Below are 24124 nucleotides of genomic sequence, written 5' to 3' on the forward strand. Positions count from 1 at the left end.
TCAGTGCATGTCAAATTAAACCTTATATAGAAATGCCATCCAATAATAAACACACATAGAATGCATAAATTAATTGTACTAAATAATTATCCCACCTTTAAGTGCCAAAAAATATATAATTTGCATATGAATCTTAAATATTGCTCAAACTAATGAGTTATGAAATCTGACCAATTTAAAAATATTAACCTTTTACATTGATCACATCAAACATTGAATATGAAAATAACATGAATCCATTAATTATAAAAAAAAATGGATTTAGATTTCTACACTAATACTGTCTGACCAGGGCTTTAGCGCTATTTTCCTGGGTATTATCTTCAGTGGTGATGCATTTACAGTGTTAAAATATGGAAACAGCTTCTCGGTGAAAGTGTGTGTGAAGGTGTGTATGTGTGTGTTTGTATCTAGGTCAAAGAACGACAGTATTCCCCTGTACCAGTCCAGGTGAACTCTGACCTTTTTGGGCTTTGTTTTCAGTGTAAGAGCCGTGGAGGGATCCGATAAGGACCGTGCTATGTAATTACTATTAAAGCATCCTATTCTCCATAAACAGGACGGGCGCTTTCCCTTTCTCTGAACGGACTCTGCAGCAACACCCACAAACCAGTCCTCGCTTTCTCCAACCTCAACGTCCCAGCTGTGAGTCCCTGAGTTAAAGCCCTCAGAGGCCAGAACAATGCGACAGTAATCAAACCTCTCGGGGTTGTCAGGGAGCTTCTGTTCACTTTCCTTTCTCACACTGGTCAGATCTTCAGACAGAACGAGTTCTGGATTTGCTGTGTTGGGATCCAGAATCACAGGTGAGTAGGAAAACAGTTTCTTCATGTTGTTACAGATGTTGAAGGTCAGGTTGCCCAGGTGTTTGGCCACATCTATCAGAGCTCCTGGAACCAGCTGTGGGGCATCCAGCAGGGGGCGCCGTTCAGCTCTTATTGTTGCAATCTTGTAGTTCTGCAGGAATGAGACGTCTCCAGCTCTCAGCTCATTCTCTGTGGCACTGATTGTGTCTGAAAGACTGTCTATCTCTCTGCTCAGAGCCTTAATCTTCTCTGTAATCTCCTGACTCCTCTGCTGCTCTTCCTTCTTCAGAAGAGCAATTCTGTTCTCTTCTTCTTCTTGTAGAAACTGGCACAGCCTCTGAAACTGCTCCTTGATCTGCCTCTCTGTGTTTTGGGCCTGGACCTTGATATGCTCTGCCGTTTTCTCACAGTGTTTTTTTAACTTGTTGAAAAAGCTTCAGTTTCTCTTTTAAGGGTTTCAGGGATTTCTGGAGGTGAGCTCTGTTAACTGATGCAACTTCATTAATTGGCTTGAATTTGTGTCTGGAGTGCTCGTCTGAATGCAGACAGACGACACATGCTGGCTGCTGATGGTCCACACAGAAGAGTCTGAGATTCTCACCATGGAGACTGCAGAGGGTCTCAGACACTGCAGAACTTCTCTGTTTCCTCTGTAACACTGAATCACACAGTTTTTTCAATACTAAATTGCAAGTTGGGTCACTCCTTGATGATGTTCTTTTACAAACTGGACACTCCTGTATTCGTTTCTCGTTCCACCAGTTCCTCAGGCAGGCTTTGCAGAAGCTGTGGCTGCATGAGAGGACAACAGGATCTCTAAAGATATCACGGCAGATAGGACAGGAGAGATCATTGTTTGATCTGTAAGACATTTCTCTCCGGGTGAAGCTGAAAGCACAGAAGGAATGTAGTCAGTCACAACTTTATCCTCACTGATATTTACTTTACCTTTGGATCATGCCTTCAGTAAACTTACAGCAAACTTCAGCACACGGTGTTGTAGCAGGTTGAAATGCCAGAATTATGGAACCTCCTCCTTTAGCTGCTCTCTCACAGCAGATGCTGCTGATGTGATCTGCCTGAGCTAACTAAAGTTTCTTGTCAGTTGAGTTTGTGTGCTGGGCGGGAGGGGATGGGGGGTGGAAAGCAAGATGCGGAAAAATGACTGACACTTACTGGAATATCTCAGGTGTGTTACATAAGGGGCGGAGCTTTAACCCTGTAAAGCCTGAACCATGAAATAATTGCCACAAAATCCAGTTCAAATGATTTGGGAACCAAACTTTTTTATATAAACTAAATATAAATATGTATTTTTTTAAATTTTGATTATTTTGATTGTATTTTAAGGTTGTCTCAGTCACTTTGTTTCAGCAAACAGGAGTTAAATTCCAAAACCAATTTAAATGAATTCCAAAGTCTTTATTTAACAGAGGAATCTTTTCACTTATTGTAACTCACCCTTCTTCCTGCTCAGCATGAACTATTTGTCACTCCCTCAAGTTCCAGTGAACATGTTGGAATGTGCAAGGGATTTTTGATATGCTGCTTTGCAGAAGGAACCAGCGGAGTTAAAGTGAGAAATGCTGACATGTTGACATCACTGGGAAAATTTTGAAGATTCACTAAAGTTTGAAAGGTGTGTGGTCTAAGCACAGTGAATGTATTTGTAAAAGTGTAGCGAGTAAAGATATTTTAATCTGGAACAAAATTATGTGTAGCATTTGGGTTCAACATTTTTAAAAGTGTTTCAAAATCAGCTTTTATTGGTCAAATTTAGTTGAAAAATATGTAATTTGTAACAAAAATGAGTGTGACAAAGAAAACACTTGTTATGTTAAATTTTAAACACAGCACAGCAACAATAGCATTTACAGATTCACAAAAAATTTAAGAGTACACACTGTGTCAGTCATGTCCTCAAATTGTTGGTATGTTATCTGTGTGTCTTCACACACAATGTTAGGATTTTAGCATGTATACTGTATTCATACCTTTGAACGTGGCAGATTTACGACACACATAGTCTGTCATCCCCCTCAATGACAAGCTATGTGTGTCCTTATTTTCCTTATTATGTTGAGATAGAAATATCCTTACTCATTCTTTTTTTTTTAGTGCTTTAAAGATAACATACTTTAAAAATTGTGGTGCTTATATGTTGGCTGTGTTTATTTCCAGAGTTTGATGGTCGTGGAGTTGGGTTTTGACCCTTGTACACCTGTTTTTACATTTCTGTTTCTCATTATTTTAAATTTGGACAAAGCCAAGGAAGGTGTTCTTCTTTTGTCCCCGACCTTGTGATAAGTAATGTTGAAATATTGCTTCAACTCTACTGCCACAGTCACACTGAGGTTTAGTTTAAGTGGCTTTTCTCTCTGCATGTAGTCACATCCGTCCCACCTTTCATTCATGGATAAATAAACAAGTGTGCTGTTGATTTAAAGCTGCCCTAGGCCTTCATTAGGAGCTAATCTGTTTCTGAAAAGGGTTTCCTGCCTGCTGATTCAGACTGCATTCAGACACTACGAGCTTCATCTGCATCACAACACAAACAGATTAGGCTAATAGCATTAGTGGATCTCACTGGATCATTATTATCATTATCATTATTATTAGTTTAACTTCTGCCTCAGCATTGTAACAGAAGGATGTAGGTTTTTTTTACTGTGAAAACTAAACTGATTTTCTACTTTGGTAATTTAGAAGAAAAGGAGTCAGTGTTGCTTTGTATTTGTTTCATGGTGGCAGTTTTCAAAAAAAGACTTCCCAACCTAATCTCACACATTCACTCATACAGTTTATCATCTGGGAGAGAAACTTACACATTTGCACAAATGCTGTCAGATGAGCTGTTTTTGTTTCCTGTGAATTTTGCAAATACTTTTGCAGACTTGTATTTGACTGTGGAGTTAAATATTTATGCTGTCTTTAGGTCACACAGACACAATTAGCTGAGATTAGCTCCTATGTGGAACCTCAGGGAATCTCATTCACATGGAAAAAAAGACTTCTTAGTTCTAATTGGTGACCATTGTAAAGCCCCCATTCCCATTTAAACCAGCAGTCATCATTTTGTTGTCCTGCTGCTTCATGCACCTCAGACTAAAACAGCCACTGGTCTCTTCAGTTTATTTTAGACTACAGAACTACAGGACCCACAGTGCGATCAACTACTGCTTGATTTTTGGATTTGTTCTTTCTTTACAACAACGTAAGATTGTTGTTTGCAGGCCGGGGGCACTTGGCTTTCAGGGTTGTTTATAAGTCAGCGTAATCATTATGGCGTCTGTGACAGTTGAAAGCAGGCTGGCATTTTCCATCGATCGGATTCTGGGTTTGGAAAGACCCAGAAACTGCCTGAAACTCCACCGACCCTGGGCAGGTAAGGAACAAAAGCTCTGAAGAGTTAGTAATGGGTAGTCTGTTAGTTAGTGATGAAGTGCTAACCTCTGTACTGTAATATGACAATATTTCCAAAGCATGGAAAAACAACAAAATCTAAAATAAACTAATTATCATATGTAATATTAAAGTTTAGGTTTAAAGGTTGATTTCTGCTGTTTTTTGTAGACAAAAAGTAAAACATGAAAGTTTATTTTTTAAATTTCAGCACTTCAGTACAATCGTTCATTCATTCACTTCACTATGAAGGATGCAGACAAGCACTGCTCTGTTACAGCAAAGCAAAAAGGAAATTTGGATAAATTAAAAAATGCAATTAGATTAAACTGAATCACAACATTGATTCATGTTTGTGTCATTATAAAACTTCTCAGTCTGTAATTTTTGTAATATAACATCCTCCAGTTGATACTAAACTTTGAGTGTTTCAGTCTGACACTTTCAGTATTTTGATATTTTTTTAAAACCTGATTTGGGGCGATTCCTTACGTCCGATTGCTGTAACAGGAATCAAACTGAGTTTATCGGTCTATGCTTTTGAAGAACATGCATTTTTCTTGTCTTTCATGTCTTTCTTTGTTCTCCTGCTTGTCCCTTTGTTGTTGTCCCTCTTACCAAGTGTCAATTTTATTTTACAGTTGAACACTGGCAACAGACTAGAAGTAAACTACTAAACTAAGCTTTTTCTGGCTCATTACACAAAACTATAAATCAAGCCAAAGTAAAGCATAATTAAACAATCGTCTTCATAGTTTTTCTTAAATTATATATTTCATATTTTGCATTTGTAAGATTCATCATTGTGAAAAGTAACTCTTACTTCCAGTGTTACTTTTAGAATTTGGCTTAATGCTGCCTAAATGTTGCGATTATAGAAGTTGCATTAATGCGAAATGCTCTTTCATTTTTTCCATTAAACCAGAAAATAATGTGGAGAGCGAGAACAGAGAACAACAGCAGCAGCTAAACTCCCAGCCGACATCAAACTGGAATATTGGACGCAGACCACGCACTGCCTTTACCAACAGCCAGGTAATCAGTTTATCATCCAGTTATTCAATAATTCTGTTCAATTATGATACAGTGATCATGACATCAATCCATTATAGGAGGAAATACAGGTTTTTTCCTAGTTTATTAATATCATTGTGTGCATCTTCCCAGGTGAATATACTGGAGACAGTGTTTCAGGTGAATTGTTATCCGGGTATTCAGCTGAGGGAACAGCTGGCAGAGAGACTTGACTTGGATGAGGACAGAATACAGGTAGCTTCATACAGAATACTGAAAAACTAAATGTATACCACTACACGTTTGTCAGTCCCTGCCCTTGCTCCTACTACATTTAATCTCAGGACTCAGTGATGGTTCTTTTCCTCTGAAACTTATCAGATTTCATCCATCAAACTCTGTTTGCAGGACTTCTAGGTCAGCGGTGAGGTTTAAACACTAGATGTTAGACAACAGATCTGGATGTATTTGCTTAAGTTTCACATAATCCTGTGCCATCTGCCATCTCAAGTTAAACTGGAGCCAATCATGTTAGAGTTGGAGTTGATAAATAATTTGATTCAATTCAGTTCTGTTGTATTTATTTAGCACCAGATCACAACAACAGTTGCCTCAAGGAGCGTGATATTGTAAGGTAAAGACCCTACAATACTGCAAAGAAAACAGAGAAAACCTCAACAATCATATAACCCCCTATGAGCAAGTGCTTTGGCAACAGTGGGAAGGAAAAACTCCCTTTAAACAGGAAGAAACCTCCAGCAGAACCAGGCTCAGGGAGGGGCGGCAACTAAACCAACTGAACTGAATCTTTACCCAGACTGTCAGAACTATGAACATGAGAAATAACAAGTCAGCACTGTTAAAAAGTGTTTTCATAAACTGGCTTTGTGTTTAGGGTATCAGTATTTAGCAGATTTAGTTCATATAATAATGTGTATATACAAGAAAAAAATATGTGAAAAAAAATGTCCACCCAGTCTCTCTCTCTCTCTCTCAGATCTGGTTTCAAAATCGACGCGCCAAACTGAGGCGTTCGCTCAGAGAAACCCGACTGCAGCTGGTTCAAACAGCTGTGGCTGACCTCGGGGTCGGACATGAGGTCATTGGTCATCTGCAGGTCAGGTTGGGCAGGCGAGGTGACAGAGAGCTCCTCTCTCATCTACAGGTTGAGGCAGAGAAAGAAGGCTGATTAACGACTTTTTCTTATTAACGACACATCATCAGTTTCTTCCCGATTCTGTCTTTTGTCTTTCTTTTGTCCAAAAACATGACAATGAAAAAAAATGGAGACAAATTAATGTCCGAGTTGTTTCGCACTGTTTTATCTCAGTGAGCGGCACAAACCCAGGTGATTGTTTTTGGCACTAAAAATAAATTCCTCAAGTTGAACATACTGATAAACTATAATGTTTGACATTCTGGAGATTTGGAAGTTAAAATGTTTAGTAAGATCTGCTGTAGATCGGTCTGTGTAATGCTGTCTCTGTATAATCTTATTGTGTCTCACTGTGTGAATAGGTCTTGTAGAATTATAGGAATTATTTTATGGTTACTGTTCATAACCATCATCTTTATCATTGCATTAATTATCATTTCATCGAAGTGTTTATTGAAGCTGCTGGCATTATGTTATAATTTACATTATAGGGGTTATCATAATCAAATATTAACATGTTTATTATAGGTGCAGTTATAACTACTTTAAAATGATTGAGTTAAATATATATGTATCATAACTCATATGCTGAGTATATTGTTACAGTAAAATAGTACCTGAGCAAAGGCCTGAATGTATTCAGCTTCTTGTGGTATTTGAGTTTGCTTAGTTACAGGTGACAGAAGGATGTCCAGTCCATGGTGACCTCAAAGGCCTTAGGTCATCACCATATTCGGAAGAGTATGCCACAAGGAGGAACCTCTATGTTGCATTTAATTCTTAAAATACATGAATGTTCTGTACATGCAAATTATGTGCTTGTAAACGCAAGAAGGGGCGTTACAATACCCTGATGTTATAAAAGCAGTCTAGAGCGTATTTTGGGTAGAGATGTACAACTGTTTTGCAGTTTGCACCTCTCCACGCTGCGTGTATTCATTAAAATCAATTGTTTGATTGACCTCTTCTGGACCATCATTGTTTTACTCTCGTCCTCAATTTCGAACCCGTAACAGTCTTTATTTTATTAGCAATCCACATTTTGATTAAAAATGATTAGGCTGTTGAATCTTGTGTTCGTTTGTTTTTTGCACCATTTATCTTTACTTTAGTATATTTGTGGCAATGGGCCAGCATTTATATCTTGTGCTTTAAGTCTTACTGAGTGCTCAAATTACTCCTTACTAAAAGCTACTTTGACTATACATCGCTTTGAACATTTTTATCTGTCTCACATCCACAGCCAGATGAGAATCGCCAGTTAGCCTAACATGTCTTTTAAATTTGTTAGCATCCAGAGAAAACCCATGCATCTGCGACCCCTAGGGAGAACATGCAAACTGTGACTTGGGCAGGTTTGCCACCTTATTAGTGGTGAAAGACTGCATAATAGTGAAGCTAGGCCTCTCGTATTCAGCCAAAATAGCTGTCACCCACTACCTCTGGAGTGTTGTATCTGATATTAGGATGTGGGCACTGATCTTTCGGGATCTCTGGGTTGCAGGATGTATGGATTGGGCTTGTTCCACCTCAAAGGATGCACCACTGGATTAGGTTCTTGGGAGTCTGGAGATACGATCAATAATTTAGGCTCTTTCTCAGTTTTTTTCAACCCATTCAGGGTTGCGGTGGGACAAGCGTTTAAGAGCATACAACCTGGAAATGTCACCATCCACCAGTTCATCACAGGGTTAACAAAGTAAGAGAGACAACCATATTTACGCCTTAAGCCGAATTAGAGCCACTGAGTAACTAGAAACCACAGTGCTGTGCCTGAACCCAGACAGGAACTGCAAAAACATACAAGCTCCTTCTGGTGCCTGACATTTGATACATCAGCTGAAACAAGTATGAAAAAGTATCAAAGTATGTGGGAAATATCCAAAAAGTATCAAAGCATAAAAAATTACAAACAACTGGCCACAGTCAAATAAATAACGTATTTCTTGATATCCTCTGTATTAATGAATAGGTAATATTTCTTTCTTTCTATTGAATTTATTTATTACTGTTGTTAATTATGATGCATTTGTTATTGATTATCAATAGCCTTAAATGTAACTACTGATAATCACCACAAAGATGATTATTATTATTGTAAAACATACGTAACTGTATGTAAACCAGCGTGTAAACCAGCGTGTCCACAGGTAGACCTTTGAATAAAGAAAACAAGGCGAAAGAAAAAAAATACGCGGCCGGCGTTGATTGGCCCAAGCTTGCCCCGGAAGTGAAAGTGGAGGACTGGCGTGTGTGTCTGGAGGAATCTGTCGGTAACATTTTTTTGTAGCGGGTGATTAGAGGTTTAGAAAATGGACACGTTAAACAAATTGAAGCAGTTTGACGCTTATCCTAAAACTCTGGAGGATTTCCGAGTGAAGACGTGGGGAGGAGCGACCGGTGAGAAGCTTTAATTTTTCACAGAGCAGCAGCCATTCATACATACAGCCTGTTAGCTGCAGCGGCTAACAACAAGGCTTTTGCTTCATTTCTCCTATCAGTGATCAAATACAGTGCACATGAATAAAGTTACAGTCGTGGCATGCATGCTCAAGGGAAGCCTGAAATCAAGCAGAATAGATGTCTGTAATATTTACATTTCCGATAACAGAGCAGCGATGCAGCTAGCTCAGTAACAGTTGAGCATAAAGTGGCTGCAAATGCAGAGAAACCGGTAAATCGCATATTTTGAGCAGTTTGTGCCACAGGCTTTTTGTAAAGGACTTTTAATTTTGCATGATTTTACAAGACTGATGACTAGTGTGTAGTCTTGCTCCTGTGGTTTTTATAGAGTAAATCTTTATTAATTCGAGAGAGGGTATTCAAGAGGTAAAAACAGATGTGAAAAGGTTTGAACTAAATTAATTATACTATGATGACAATAACATAAGAGATGGGACAAGCATCATTAGAAAATTTATATACAACATATCTATTACAGCGCAGTGTGCAGACATTTGCTTAGAGACAGTGTTGTTATCATGATGTGTGAACTACAACAGTATTGTGGAGTTTGGTAGGAACTAAAATTGTGTAGAGGATGATTTATAAATAAACGCGAGACTTTTTAATCCTTTTGATCTTCCAACAGGGCTATTGTTAATTATAATCCTGGGATTTTTTTAAACTAATGATTGTCAAAATTGTCAAATTGTTTTGTGAATATGGAAGAAGAAGTATGTAGTATGTAGCATGTATCATCTAAACCAGGGGTGTCAAACATAAGAACCAGAATCCGCCCAAGAAAGACTTGAATCTGGCCTGCCCGGCGGACGGCTTTGGAAAATATGAAGAAATGCATACATTTTTGGACTTTATTTGTCTAAGTTTTACAGCTTTTCCTGCTGATAAAGATTAGACAATGGAGTGAGTCGGCATCCTGGTGTGTCACATGATGCCATTTTCCCACATTCTGTCTTTGTCTTAGAAGAATCTTTTTGATGCTCACATCTTTTAGCATTGCTGTAACAGAGAGATACTAACCTTGATTTACAGACTACATTATGAGGTTTTTTTTTCACAGTAGACAGAGGTTCACCTCACATTTGGACTTTTGTCTTTTCCACTTTCATCTTTATTCTCAATTGCCAATTGATTTCATTTTGAAACAGTTTTTGCTTTTGTTATTCAGATTTATGGACTGTTTAGTTGTTTAGATTTAGGAAAAGTTAGAACATGATCCTTGAAAAAAGAGCATTTGGGAGCGTCAGTTCTGTCTCAGTGATGCCAAAGGACTAGACCAAATTTCAGTATCGCCTTGACGCTAATCACTGTGCCACCATGCTGCACCACTTGAATACATTATGTATATTAAATGTATTATGTAAATATTAAATGTCATGGTGTCAAAAAATATCTAGACCTAGACGTAGTTATTCGGCAGAAGATCTTTGACTCAGCGCTATCTGTAGCATTCAGCTGAGCAGATGATGGTGTAGGCTAGTTTGTGGAATTATTGGTGCCATATTATGTATGTATATATACAATCTGTACACACGAGAGTTAGGCAATATATGAATATTGGATTACTTTTGGAAAGAAGGTACAAGTAATAATAATGCTGCTTCTTTTCCATGTTATTATTGAACACGTATTCCTTTCATGTAATCACTTGCTTATAGTTCAGAGTTTTCTCATTATACAGAAATGTGATATTGTGTGGTGTTAAAATGCATACTTCCTCTGTGTCTCTGCAGTGACTATAATCAGTGGTGTCATCATGCTAATCCTGTTTGTCTCTGAGTTGCAATACTATCTGACTAAAGAGGTGAGTTTATCCACTTTAATTTGATGTCCTCTTTAGAGAGTGTCATCCTCCACCCTGTGAAATTAAACCCAACACCTGGCACACAAAGTAATAAATAACAGGCTTTATTTCCAAAACCGTTTTTTTGTACACTTGTTTCTGAGCTTCTACATGTGCAGGCCAGTGGTCTAATCAAACATGTCAGAAATTCATTTACAGAAATTTCACAGCTATTTTTGAATGTGAATATTCTAGAGCTAGAGCTAAGTCTTTTCAGTAAAATTTAAGAAAATATTTACTGTCTAGTGTAGTCTCTAAGTATGATGATTATTTTTGTTCTTGTTCCCATATATGATACCAAAATGAATACTTGGGGTTACAGCAGGCGACTTAAGTCTCATACTGGGGCTTAGTGCAGCATCTCCATAAAACAAATTTCCAATAAAATTTCCATTATGAATGAATCTGTATTTACTATCTACAAAGAACCATAATCATAAATCTGGTCTCCTTTGATACCAGTTAACTGAAACTGATGACGTGGTTTCCAAGATCCTGATTGTGTTAATGTTTTCTACCAATGATTAAAAGTACAGACTGCTGATATAGGTGGCCTGAAATACCTGTTAGACTGCTCTGATGAGTCTGCATATGTAAACAGTGAAATAGTGTGTGTGTGTGTGAAGGATTTGAGAGTTATAATACTAACTTATTTTCATTGGCAGCTGAAATGCAGTTAAGATCAACTCTAAATCCAGTAAGAACCTGAGTGTTAAAGTGATGTAGCATTTTGTTTTGACCTCACTGCATGACTCAGATCAATCAAATCAGCTGATGTTAACTGATGTTTTTTGAAATTCTATGTGAAATATATCATGTGAGGGTTTTCTCATAAACTTTACTGTGTTTAGTGCAGAAATGAATACTTAAGTTTCTGTTTCTTTGGTGTTTAAAAAACAAAAAGCATCAGAGATAAATTGTTCCCTCACTGATTAAATATGTTTGTTTGAACTGGTGTTTCTGTTTTACGTGGATGACTAAGTTAACAATCATCTGTGCCCGGCAGGTCCATCCTGAGCTGTATGTCGACACGTCACGGGGAGACAAACTCAAAATCAACATCGATATTATTTTCCCTCACATGCCGTGTGCCTGTAAGTTCTCTGTTTTCAAGAAGCTCCAGATTGATGAAGTTAGCATGCTAATCGTAACATATGTTAATGGTAAAGACCAACATCTGCTTTTTCTCTTGGCAGATCTTAGTATAGATGCAATGGACGTGGCTGGTGAGCAGCAGCTGGACGTTGAACACAATCTGTTCAAACAGCGGCTGGATAAAGAGTTCAAACCTGTCACCCAGGAGGCAGAAAAGCACGGTAAAAGCTGATGTTAAGCTCACCATTAAGGTGCTGATACTGTTCAGTGTGTGGAGGTGTGCATATTTGATTTGTCAGCGCAGTGGATTAACAAATAATGTCAAGATATGTGATCGTTTTTTGTGTTTTTGTTCAGTTTTTCCTTTGTTTGTTTGCTTGTTTTCTTGTTGCAGAGCCTCTGCATTGCAAAATTCTTTGGGCATATTTTTAAAACAGACGATGAGTCAGCAAACTCGTTCCATTTTCCTGCTTAGTTTTTTTGCTTCCCAAACATTCCAGTGATCAACATGATGCATCACTGATACACGCATAAGATCTGTGACTTATTGACAAGTGAGAAATACAGAGGAGTTTTACAGTCTTGTTGCTCTCTGAGAAAATTCAGAAAGATATGCTCACAAATCCAAAAGTCAAGTTGCTTCTCTGCACTCTAGTATAGAAAGCACCGTTGACTCAAAATACAAATATATGAAGATGACAAGAATCTGTACAAAAAGAATATTTCTTACATGTGTATGCTATTGTCATATGTGCATTACTGACAGGATATTAGGTCTTTTTACTGACATATATTTAAAAAAAAAACACACAACTATGTCATTTAGAAAGGGCTTAACTTCCTTAGAGTGATGTGCTGAGGTAAGGATGTTGTTAGGCTGCTAATCGTCACGATTATTTTGTGTTTTCTTGTTCAGAGCTTGGTAAGGCTGATGATGGCGAAGTGTTTGATCCCAGCACGCTGGACCCAGACAGATGCGAGAGCTGCTACGGAGCTGAAACTGAAGATCTCAAGTAAGACACAAACACAGGCTGCTCTTTCTGTCTCTGTTTACTTTGTTTACTGTATGACCCTGTGTTAACTCGCCTTGGTTCTTCTTGCTGTGTGTGTCCAGATGCTGCAACACCTGTGATGATGTGCGGGAAGCGTATCGGCGGCGAGGCTGGGCGTTCAAGAGTGCAGACACCATCGAGCAGTGTAAAAGAGAGGGTTTCACTCAGAAGATGCAGGAGCAGAAGAATGAAGGCTGTCAGGTTTACGGCTTCCTGGAAGTCAACAAGGTATGAACTCTTACACGTCATCCTTAATAACATGGCAGGGCTGTCAAAGATCAGCAGGCTTGTTATCTCTCGGGAGGACATCCAGGGTTCAAAACGAGAATACTGCTCAGATGACATCAGTAGTATGTCATACCTGGGATGACACAACTGGCTCACCTGTATTTTTCGTCAAGTCTCAGAATGATACATAACTGTGTAACTTTATGTTGACATTGCTGGTTCTTGTTTTGCAAGATCCAGAATTTCCAGCCTATGAAGAAACTGCTTTGAGAGTTATTAATAGCGAATAAAAGGCACAGACAAATAAGAGTGACATTTACTTATGTAAATAAGTAAATGTCACTCTTATTTGTCTGTGCCTTTTATTCGCCGTTTCCTTGAGCACCAGTTTCAGTCATAAGCTGGCCTTATTTCCCTAATGCAGCAATGTTGTGCCCTGTTATTGGGACCACTGTGTGGAACATGATCTGAGATGATCTTTGAGCAAAGTTAAAATATAACAAGATAACATTTTAAAAAAATATTAATGTAGCATTTTTGCAAGAAAGAGTTTAACAGGAATAATATGTTATAAATGCAACTGCAATTTAAACAAAAACTCCTTTGCAATGCTATCACTTGACATTTTAATCAAAGTGAATTTAATACATTGATATATCTGTGTATACATAGATGTTTTATGTTTTGCGGTGGGTTTTTATATGCTTTAGGTGGCAGGAAATTTCCACTTCGCTCCAGGAAAAAGTTTCCAGCAGTCTCATGTCCACGGTAAGAGATGCTGCCACTCCATTCAGCTCACAGACACACCTAACCAAAGGTTTTTAACACCCTTATTTTATTTTTATTTTACTAATTGGCAGAGCTTTGTAAGTAATTATAATCAGAAGCCCAAAATACCTTTAAAAAGCCAGAATCTATAGAACTGTTGGCATCTCAGATTTGCATCAAGTTTCTAAATACGAAGCTTTTTGATGAATTGATGTTTCTATAGGTAACGTATTTTATCACAGACAATTCAGCAGTGATCTGAGACAGAGCACTGTAGTCTGGAGTGTTTCACCTGGATTTCATCACTGCGCTGTTTGAACGACACCTAAATTAAACAGAAAGAATTGCAGTTAAATGACTGTGACTATATTTTTCCAAATAAATTTGGAGTGACTAGCAGACAAGTTTACGATGCTGTCATAAGGGTGTTTATAAACCTTTGATGGGTATGTATGTTCATCAGTCTCTCTGTCTGTATTTATTCATTTATCCAGCCATCCATCAATCAAATGTCCACATTGAGCCACACGTGTAAATCTATTCATTATAAACAGCTGCAGAAAATCATGCACAAAAAGCTAGCTTATTATTTTACATTTTGAAAAATGTAAAATAGTAAGAATAAATATAAATCAGTTTGGCTTTAGCATTTATTACTTGTGAAATAAATATGACAGCAATTTGTCACTATTCAGACTGCTTTGTTGAGAATACTCACTTTAGCTCAGTGATAAAGATTTTGACATATAGTAGCTGGGATTGCTACAGTGCAGTCAGCTGATCTTGTCTACCAATACAGGATCTGAGACACGCACTCACCAGTCAGCGGATAAAAATGTAAATTTAGGCTATTTTTTTTTTTTAAAGGCAATGGTCAGTGTGTTATATTAGCTAAAATCCATAAAGTTCTGAAATCTTCAGTCTTTTATTTTGAAAAGGTTTTATGATTTCACAGGCAGAAAACAATACATTCTTTTATTCATGCTTTGCAGTTACTGGAAAGAGGTACGAGTGACACTGCATGTCATTCGTGTTGTTTTTCATGCACTGCCTGGGAGTTTGACTGAACCCACATCAGGTTTTACAAAGCTGACTGCAGTGTTTCATGATGGGTGTTATATTCTGTACTCAGAGGTTTCTCTTTAGAAGACGGCTGAACTTTGAGTTTGTAGATAAACCAAAGAGTTTTTCTGGAGCTAACAAATCTGTTCTGAACTGTTCGTAGCAGATTTATTTTCAGCCAAAGTGCAATTTTCTCATCATTTTACCTCTCACATAGTGTTTGTCTACGTTTTTATTCCTTTTATTCATTTCTTCCTTGTGTTTCTGTTTTGTTTAATATCATTGTGTATGCATTTTGCTCATTATTGTGACTGGAAGTGTTTTGTTTTGTTTTGTCTGCCTGCTAAATGTTTCCCTCATAAGTACAGTCACCACATGAGGTCTAAGACACTTTTTATGCTTTGACTGATTTATTTTGTAAACTTGCTTATGTAATGCCAACCAGTACTATCAGGATGTGGAAGTTGGACTTTTAAATTGTTCTGTTTCAAATTAAAATTAAACATCTTCAGCTAAGACACAATAACAGTGGGTTAAGGCATTTCTTATTCTCATTGATGACTTAGACCTCATGGAGTACCAGAGCAGGAAATTAACAGTAGCCAGCTACCACATGCTAAAAACATTTATTTTTATTTGGTACACAACACTACTTCTGATCTGACTCTAAAACTGTCTGAATACCAAATTTAAAAGTATAAAGAATCATGTGTTTTAATAAAAACCTGGCTGGCTGGTAAAACAGTGAAGGAAGCTGACGTTTTACTGCACTTTCCACTGTTGATTTTAGTTTCCTACCTGGAACATAAAACACTGACCTTTGTTCTTGAGTTGCTAATGTGAGATCATGACTGAATGTCATCGGTGTAATATTTAAATGCTTATCAGCAGAAACAAGAGACAAGAATCACTTGAGGACTGTAAGCGAGGCTGTGGCTGAAATAAACCAGCTTCATTATTACTCTGGTCCCAAATCATCTCCAGCCTGGACTGACCTTAAACCCTCTGTACTGTGTGTGTGGGACTGCACAATTACTCCGACAGGATACAAACTGTTTTCTAAATCACAAGGGGCTCAAACCTTTTAGAGCTGACAAATATAATCCTCCTCAATTGGATATTTTTCTGTGCTGTAAATCTCAAGCTTATAAATCAAAATGTATAAAGGAGTTAAGCTTTTAATACTCCTAAACAGCCAAATCACAAACACAAAGAGCTTGTTTTCATTGCCCGAGTTGTTATTAGTTTCTTAATGGAATAAATCTAAAAGTATTGAGCATAAAAACTCAGTTTGTCAAAGTTGTGCAGCCCCTACTGACACGCCCAACCACTTTAATATAACATGGTTTGCTGTCTACCTGCATTACTATTGTGACTCTTTTCTCCTTTTTCTGTAGTGCACGCTGTGGAAAGTAAGTCCATCTTTTTTTGCAGATTTTATTTTTTTTATTCTTTTGAAGAACAGCTTTAATGCAGTTTATTAGCCTGCTTATTGTTACAATAAATTGTTGCACATAATGAAGAACACTGCTCAAAAAAATGTGGGGAAAACACATTAGCTAAAGACACCCTGAAAAACAAAAGTGAAAAAAATGATATGGCAGGCTCGACCATTTCTCCAAAATCAAACCCAGGACCCAACACATCAGCATGAGGTCTGACAGTGGGTCCAAGGAGTTCATCCTCATATCTAAGGGCAGTCAGGGTGCTGTTGCCTAACCTGTAGAGCTCTGTGCGGCTTTATGGCAAATGCCAGTCGGGCTCCACGGTGCCAGGTAGCCTGTTTTTGATTGCCTGGCCAGAGACATTCAGACCAGTGCCATGCTGGAGGTCATTTTTTAGCTCTGGCTGTCATCATCCTGCTTCATCACAAAGGAACCGACACTGGTTCTGCTGATGGGTTAAGGAACTTCTATAATCCTGTCCAGGGCTCCCAGAGTAACTGCCCGTCTCCAGGAATCTCCTCCATGCTCTTGAGACGGTGTTGGGAGACAGTCTTCTGGCAGTGGCATGTATTAATGATCATCCTGGAGGAGTTGGGAGTACCTGTGCAACCTCTGTAGGGTCCAGGTATTGCCTCATGCTGCCAGCAGTGATGCTGACTCTAGCTAAATGCAACACTAATAAATCAAAAACTGTCAGAAATGACAAAGATGGGAAAAATGCCAGTGTCCTCCGCCTGTAAGACCATTCTTGTCTTGGAGGTTGTCTCATTGTTGCCCCTCTAGTGCGCCTGTTGTTAATTTAATTAAAACCAAAGCAGCGGAAACAGGTCAACAACCCCCTCTGCTACTTAACTAGCCAAATCAACATCCTAGGAGTTTAACTGACTTCATGATGTTCTCTGATTAAAGAAGTGTTCCTTTAATTTTTTTGAGCAGTTTACTTACTGTCAATACATATACCTATGCTGTAATTAAGCAAAGTGATAAAAAAGTGTTGGATTTCAAGGGGAGTGTTGCTGATGGGTGTTGGGGAGTCCTGCTGCACTTGTGTAAAGCCTTTTGTTACTTCTAAGGGGACCTATTATGCCTTTTCTGATTGGCTGTCATACACATACATATATATACATATGTATGTGTATGTGTGTGAGACAGTATATACTGCTCCAGTGGTGGACGCTCTTATTAAACATGGTTGAACTTTAAAATAATGAGGTCAGCATAGAAGTAATGGTGTGAGCCAAAAGATCCGCCTCCTAAACACTCAGTTTCACTTTTTTCCCCCCCTACTGGCTTTGTCTTTAGAAACCCTGGATGTCCCTAATATAGTCTCTCTTACTTTAGCTGTGAGCAGAACAAAGTAGGCTTACAGGGAGCGGGAAGGGAGAACTTCAGAGAGAAGGCGAACTGAAGAGTTGCACTCAGTATAAGATGAATTATTTTGGACTGTAAATCATGCTAAACTACTGCAGTATAGTGCAAGAAAAAAAACACATGGAGCAGGAATAAAGCAGAATCGGTTCCCTTTAAGTCAGCATCATCTTTAAAGTTTGAAAATGGAAAGATTGTGTAGGTTCAACATAACTTGACTTCTGTAGACTGCTCCTCTTCTTTGCTTGATGATCGAAGCTCCAAGTTACAGTGTGTATAATAATGGCAAGCATCTGCGTACCTAACATTTCTGGTCTCTGGGCTGTTTTGTTCCCCTGACTGTGTAACTCATGAGTGTGATAAGTAAAATTCCAAATTCATCAAATACATAATGACACCCATTGTACTGGACCAGGCTTACAGCTTGTATAAGAAAAAATGTATTTTAAGTCTGCTTTTCTGAATTTGTAGAGGTATTACTTTTTTTTTTGTCATAAAATTTACTAAACCAGTACCTTTATTACTGCACATACAAGTAATAATTGCAGTACAGGGGTAATACATTACTGCTAAGCATGTGGTGAACTCAATCCTTTGGCTACACTAAGATTTTGTCCTGATCAGCTTCTGCACTGTGCAGCTGTCACTTGTTTGTGTGATTGTAGTTCTTCCAAAAAGGTGACGAGTTTGTCTGTGGAGCCATTGTAGAACTTGCTGCTTGTCAGTCCCTCTAAATCCAACCTCCTTACCATAAAAGTGCCCTAAATTTATCCCATTTTCGAGACTCCAGCATTTGACAGATATCTACCAACTCTGGAATGAACTTTTGTGCCAGGGAGCCACAGATTCATCCACCAATTGAGTCAAACAGCTGAACAAAGGGGCACTACTCAATCACACAAACTGATTTGAACACATTTTATTTCCTTCACTACACATGGCCTGTATTTGCATTTTTTATTTTTCAGTAAGCGATTTAAAGTGGTTTTGTTTCTTTTGCAGTACACGACCTGCAGAGTTTTGGCTTGGACAATGTAAGTAACACAAATTTTTCTTGATGTTTTCTTAAAGTTGTAATTTCAAGAAGGTGTTCATAATACATACTGCAAGTATGTAACAGTCCAAGCTATCTGGTTGTTTCAGCAGTGAAATTTTATGCCTACTGCTCGTTACTCAGGACTTTCCGAGATCTGCTAACTTGTAATCTCTCTCTACAGATAAACATGACCCATCTGATAAAACACCTGTCGTTTGGTAAAGATTACCCCGGTCTTGTTAACCCCCTGGATGGGACCGATGTCACAGCACCACAGGGTGAGTGATACAAGTTTTTGTTTTTAATATCAGTAGTGCTGCTGACATCAAAGCAGGAGCAGCCTGGCACTTAATCTCAAGTGTTTACTTCTCGGATTAATGTTTCCGAGTTGGACAAACCTGTCAAACAACTGTTCAGTGACAAATTGATCAACAACTCCAAACTCTTAACTGTGGTTAGAGATGTGCCAATTGTGAACTTCCAGGTTTCCGGTCATGTTTAAAATAGAAGGTTGGCTGGTAACCAAAAGAAACCAGCATTGATAAGAAAATGTATTTCCCTGTTATGTCACTGAACTAAATATAATTACCTGTGTTACCAGTTGTTTGTTTCTTTTTTTTGTAAGGCATCAAAAAGTAAATCACATGCCCCCTGAAAACCATTTCACGAATTTGAACTTTTATTGACAAAACTAGACTGTAGGCTGAGATGAATGGACAGAAAGCTGTGACTGGGAATATTTGAAGAGTCCCATGGTTGAATATTTGTATATAGGTCTTTCCTCTTGTCTTCAGCAGCGAATACCCATACCAATGGCCATAAAAGTGCCAAACGTCCCTCCACTCTGCATCATGGTCTTTCCTACTCCTCCCATGAGCTCCCGGCCACGCATCCCGATCCTGGAGACAGAAACAACAGTCTTACTTTTTATTCATGTAACCTAGAGTGAGACGCTCCATATTTAGCCTCAAGATTGAAACATGTTAAAGCTTTAATTTCTTCATCGAGTCAAAGCAAGCAACATTTACATTAAATTTAAAAATTCCATATCTGTGAGCATAAGACACATTTTTTTAATAAGATTGTTTTCAATTATTGTAGCAAAACACACAAAACGCACTGTCTGGATTTACCACTTAGATCACTTCGAGCAGCACTATACTGTTACATCTTATGTACATAGTTTGTTCCCAGACCAAATTCAAACCCACCTGAGACAGGAGAAAGTACCAAACATGGCACCAGCAGCCATTCCTACTGCAAAACCCATCATGAAGCCCATTTTGACCCGATCAAAGCAACTTGGCTGGGTCTGGCCATATGGACCTACAGCCACCGGCATCTACAGAGAGCAACAAAAATGATGACTTCAGAGATTATAATATTTACTAATTTCATCAGTATTAGCTATTTTATCTGCAAAAGCAATGGCAACATAACCACTCCAGCCATAAAAGTAAATAAGTAAAAGTAAATAAATAAAAGTAAAACTTACTAAAACTGATAGCATATCATTTTTGTTGACCATTTGATTAGATTAACCACTGCAAGTTCTAGATTGCAACTTGTGATTCACCATTAATGAAACTCAGGGCTGATTCTAGTATTCAAATGTTTTGTCTGATAAATGGTGCTTTTTTTAGCTATTCATTCCCCTTTTCTGGCAGGAAAAAACCACTTAAGTATCCAAATACATGAACTGTTCAAGATGTTTTTCCTCATGTTAGCCATAAAAATGTACCCATCCTGAAATAAATCTCAGTCAGCGCTGTCAGTAAACATCAGTAATCATCTTGGCAATATCAGCCAACAATATTATTCCCACGTGAGAAAATTACATGTGTCGGGTTGTATTCTTCTAAAGAATATTATTCTTTAACTGGCACAACCAGGGCTTTGAACTTTATTTATGAGTTCAGGTGTCAGAGGCTACAATGTCTCTAATTTATGTCAAAATAGAAAGAAAACTAGTACTACAACAGCAAGATTACAAATAAAAATAGTACAGTGTATAATGACAAAACAGTAAAAGTGCTATCTAGGACCTTATACAAAAAAATGTATTTAAATGCAACAATGATAACAAAAAATAACTAAAAATGGGGCTAAAGAAGAGTATTGAGATTATACAAGAGTAGTGTAAACTGCATTAATAAAAGTAGACTATAAATCTAAGAATAGCTGCAAGGATGTAGGTGAGCAGCTGTCACGGGTAAATGTTCAGGTTGAAGCTTGTAAACAATCTCAGATCACTGCATGGTCGTCATTACAGCTCAAAGTGCCTACAAGAACCTTGTTGAGTTTTTTTGCAATGAAAGTATTCAAGTATAACAATTATGTACTAAGTGTTTGTTTTGGGGGTTTTTTTTGCCTTAAGGTTACTCAGTTAATCCAGCGATCCCAGTTGCGCACGCATCCCAGTACACTCTGCAGTTACCATCAGTAATTAGTTTATTTTCCAGCTACGCGCATTTCTGTATGTTTGCTGACTTTGTGGATACACTTGTGCATCGTTGCCAGTAATATTATAAAAACATACCTGAGATCAGTCTGTAATGAAAGTCACTCAAGTTAAAACCATTACAGCTTAAAGACATTTTAATCTGTTGCGTTGTCTTGCAATAATACAAATCAGGTCATAGACTTATTCTGTTCCCTAACTGGGATGCTAGGCTAACGTTAGCTTGTCCATGTGTGTTAACGTTTGCCGTTTAAGAGCGCTTATATGTAAACCAAGATAACAAAGGAAAGTGTGGTCTCCTTTGGTGATTTCAACTCGTCCATGATGAAACCTATCAAATTCACGTTTTCTCTCCGTGTGGTTTGTTGTGCTAGCCTAGCATGCTAACGTCACCTGTGGCCTTGAGACAGACGAGGCCCGGTCCCACCGACAGCCTGTGTGATTTCTGAAGAGAATGAGTCCGAAGTCACGCTTACCTTTAATTGTGTATTTAAAACTTAGTTGTTTTTTAGATTTGAAACTTCAGGTTTCTCGTGAGTTTGAGCGCAGTTGCTGTTAAATGCCTTTCAAGCAGACCTCCATAACCGGACAGAGGAAGAAGGAAAAGATAGAGGAAGGTCATAAAGAGCTACAGTAACGTAGACGGGGGGAAGCAAACAGCGCCATCCTGTGGTTGTTTCATTACAACATTTAATACAATTTTCCTATTTATTTCCATTAAACAGATAATTGTGTGAATTCCCAACAGCATTCACACTATTGTGTTCTTTAACACATTACTGTTACTCCTTTGTTTTGAGGTCAGTTTTTTAAAAGCTGTGGTGTAGATTTAATCCAAATTTAAATCACATGTTTGAGTACAGAAACTACCTACCCACCCCCCCTGAAATTTTTTAAGATTCTGACATAAAGTTTTACTAATCAAAAAACATTTTGGTTCTTTGGGATATCCAAGTAATGGATTTGCGGTTCCTGGTCTCCTCTGTCCTGCTGCCAGCTGAAGGTGTCTCATTTCCTGAGGTATAGATGAGAAGTGGCACAAAGCTAAAATATAAAAATAATGGCAGGAGAAGGACTCTCTAAACAGCTAGTTATGTGCATTCATTTTAAGTTAATTGACATGCTGTGATTCAGCTTCGTACCCTCACTGTGTGTGTGTGACTCTTTTTGTTTAGGGTTTGAAGTGTTGTCAGATTGTGCCATGTTGTAAACTGAATTAAAAGTAGCCCTAAATATAAAACATGTGATGAACACTTGTTTTAATATCTGAGACAATAGAATACAACGGTGGTTGGGTGTGAAGTCTATAGATTTTTTTTGTTATTATGTTTTTAAATGTGACTGCTTTCATATTTTAATGGTAAAAACGTTCCTCCCCACAGCGTCAATGATGTACCAGTATTTTGTGAAAATTGTTCCTACCATCTACATGAAAACTGATGGCGAGGTTAGTCGAACAGTTTGTTCATTTTTACTCTTCAAATGCACCAAAAACATAACAAATATATTACAGCCCTGATTACTGAGCTTTTTGTTGTGTTTCCTTTTTTTCACCAGGTGGTAAAAACAAACCAGTTCTCAGTCACCAGGCACGAGAAAGTGGCCAACGGGCTAATAGGAGACCAGGGGCTGCCAGGCGTCTTTGTTTTATATGAGCTGTCACCCATGATGGTTAAATTCACAGAGAAACACAGGCAAGTTGTAACAGTAGCTTTCATTATTGATGACCGTTTTTCAAACACTATGATAAGTTTTTATATTGTGAGTGTGCCATTGCAGTAAACCCGTTTGATTTAGTAGATAGGTCATCTATAAGACTCAATATTTACTTGCATGGCGACAATGGGAACAAAAAACTCCCTTTACACAAGAAGAAACCTCATATTTTTTGCCAAATCTAAATACCAAATAATTTCTCTCTCGATGTTCAGATCCTTTACGCACTTCCTAACAGGAGTTTGTGCCATTATTGGAGGAGTATTTACAGGTCAGTGGTGCTATTTACATATACCTTTTTTAGCCCTCTGTTATTACTTGTACAATAAAATATGGATATAATATTAAAAATGTAATCAAACTGTGTTTCTGTGTTTATCCTACCTCCTGACCTGAGCAGTGGCCGGTCTGATCGACTCGCTCATCTACCATTCAGCTCGTGTCATCCAGAAGAAGATAGAGCTGGGGAAGACATCCTAACAGCGCTCCCCAGTGGCCTCCACGGTGCAACACAGACCAAGACACTGACAGAGCCAGAAGGACAGAGAGAAGAAGGGCAGAAAGGTGGAGGGAGAAGTTTGAAAGCGGGAGCACAGCTCTCCATCTCTCTGTCTTCTCTTAGGTCGAGGGAGAGAAATGCAGAGAGAGACAGAGGTTTTAAATCGTCCAGGTTTTAAATTTCTCTGCCTCTTTTTTTGTTCATGAAAAAGTCTGGAGAGGAACTTGTGCGTTTTTGAATTTTCCTCTCCACACAGGACAGAGACAGAATCAGAGATTGATTTTTCTGTGATTGATTACAAGCACAGCAGCAGATGCACACCCAGCCTCCGGGGGGGAAAAGGACCTGCGCACCGGTCCACTGTCAGATCACTACACCGAATGATTGTTGAGGAGCGTGGTTGAGCCCCGTGTATAGAGGAATGAGAAATACAGGCCATCTATCACTTATTCACCTCATATAACCTGGACTCACTGATGAAATTTCACACAAATTGAAGCCCCAGTAGGCCTTAAAAGTCACAATCATGTAAAATATGCTTGTCTTATTTTATCTTTCTTACTCTCAGCAAGTTCCACAAAAGAGCTAAACCAACCCTGCTCTATTGCTGCCAAATGGCTGTTTTGAATAACAGTTGTAAATCAAATTAATGAAGCTAACTAACCGGCTATTTTAAGAAATAACTGGGAAGCTGTTGTTTTTTAGTATTA

The 24124-nt window shown here is 38.2% G+C and overlaps 3 protein-coding genes across 5 annotated transcripts; 2 read left to right on the top strand and 1 right to left on the bottom strand.

Annotated features, from left to right (window-relative positions):
- Positions 1–717: 717 nt before the first annotated feature.
- hesx1 (HESX homeobox 1) lies at positions 718–6734 on the top strand. Of its 2 annotated transcripts, XM_019358509.2 has the most exons (6): positions 718–806; positions 2316–2445; positions 4026–4191; positions 5134–5243; positions 5376–5477; positions 6220–6734. In XM_019358509.2, exons 3-6 carry the CDS (start codon positions 4089–4091, stop codon positions 6409–6411), a joined length of 507 nt encoding a protein of 168 aa, XP_019214054.1. In that variant the 5' UTR covers positions 718–806; positions 2316–2445; positions 4026–4088; the 3' UTR covers positions 6412–6734. The 2 variants fall into 2 exon arrangements, with proteins under 2 accessions (XP_019214054.1, XP_025762970.1); XM_025907185.1 differs by lacking the exon at positions 2316–2445 and having other exon boundaries at positions 754–806.
- Positions 6735–8586: 1852 nt separating this feature from the next.
- On the top strand, positions 8587–23669 carry ergic3 (ERGIC and golgi 3). 2 transcript variants are annotated; one of them, XM_003448367.4, is made up of 14 exons: positions 8587–8778; positions 10575–10645; positions 11691–11778; positions 11881–12000; positions 12696–12792; positions 12894–13059; positions 13770–13827; positions 16287–16301; positions 18705–18736; positions 18920–19016; positions 22582–22646; positions 22757–22893; positions 23131–23186; positions 23316–23669. In XM_003448367.4, exons 1-14 carry the CDS (start codon positions 8691–8693, stop codon positions 23393–23395), a joined length of 1170 nt encoding a protein of 389 aa, XP_003448415.1. In that variant the 5' UTR covers positions 8587–8690; the 3' UTR covers positions 23396–23669. The 2 variants fall into 2 exon arrangements, with proteins under 2 accessions (XP_003448415.1, XP_003448416.1); XM_003448368.4 differs by lacking the exon at positions 16287–16301.
- romo1 (reactive oxygen species modulator 1) lies at positions 18607–21833 on the bottom strand. Its single transcript, XM_003448366.5, has 3 exons — positions 21676–21833; positions 19950–20080; positions 18607–19637 (listed from the first exon to the last, which is right to left on the bottom strand). The coding sequence occupies exons 2-3, from the start codon at positions 20078–20080 to the stop codon at positions 19529–19531; spliced, it is 240 nt and encodes a 79-aa protein (XP_003448414.1). The 5' UTR covers positions 21676–21833; the 3' UTR covers positions 18607–19528.
- Positions 23670–24124: the final 455 nt, after the last annotated feature.

This window comes from Oreochromis niloticus, linkage group LG5 (assembly GCF_001858045.2).
Source record: "Oreochromis niloticus isolate F11D_XX linkage group LG5, O_niloticus_UMD_NMBU, whole genome shotgun sequence".
In the NCBI taxonomy this organism is placed as follows: domain Eukaryota; kingdom Metazoa; phylum Chordata; class Actinopteri; order Cichliformes; family Cichlidae; genus Oreochromis; species Oreochromis niloticus.

Coding starts and splice junctions, on each gene's coding strand:
- hesx1 (XM_019358509.2), top strand. CDS start 4,089: ATGGCGTCTGTGACAGTTGAAAGCAGGCTGGCATTTTCCATCGATCGG. Junction 4,192..5,133: donor ACTCCACCGACCCTGGGCAG/GTAAGGAACAAA, acceptor CCATTAAACCAG/AAAATAATGTGGAGAGCGAG. Junction 5,478..6,219: donor TGGATGAGGACAGAATACAG/GTAGCTTCATAC, acceptor TCTCTCTCTCAG/ATCTGGTTTCAAAATCGACG.
- ergic3 (XM_003448367.4), top strand. CDS start 8,691: ATGGACACGTTAAACAAATTGAAGCAGTTTGACGCTTATCCTAAAACT. Junction 8,779..10,574: donor GACGTGGGGAGGAGCGACCG/GTGAGAAGCTTT, acceptor GTGTCTCTGCAG/TGACTATAATCAGTGGTGTC. Junction 23,187..23,315: donor TATTGGAGGAGTATTTACAG/GTCAGTGGTGCT, acceptor TGACCTGAGCAG/TGGCCGGTCTGATCGACTCG.
- romo1 (XM_003448366.5), bottom strand. CDS start 20,080: ATGCCGGTGGCTGTAGGTCCATATGGCCAGACCCAGCCAAGTTGCTTT. Junction 19,638..19,949: donor GGTACTTTCTCCTGTCTCAG/GTGGGTTTGAAT, acceptor TTCTGTCTCCAG/GATCGGGATGCGTGGCCGGG.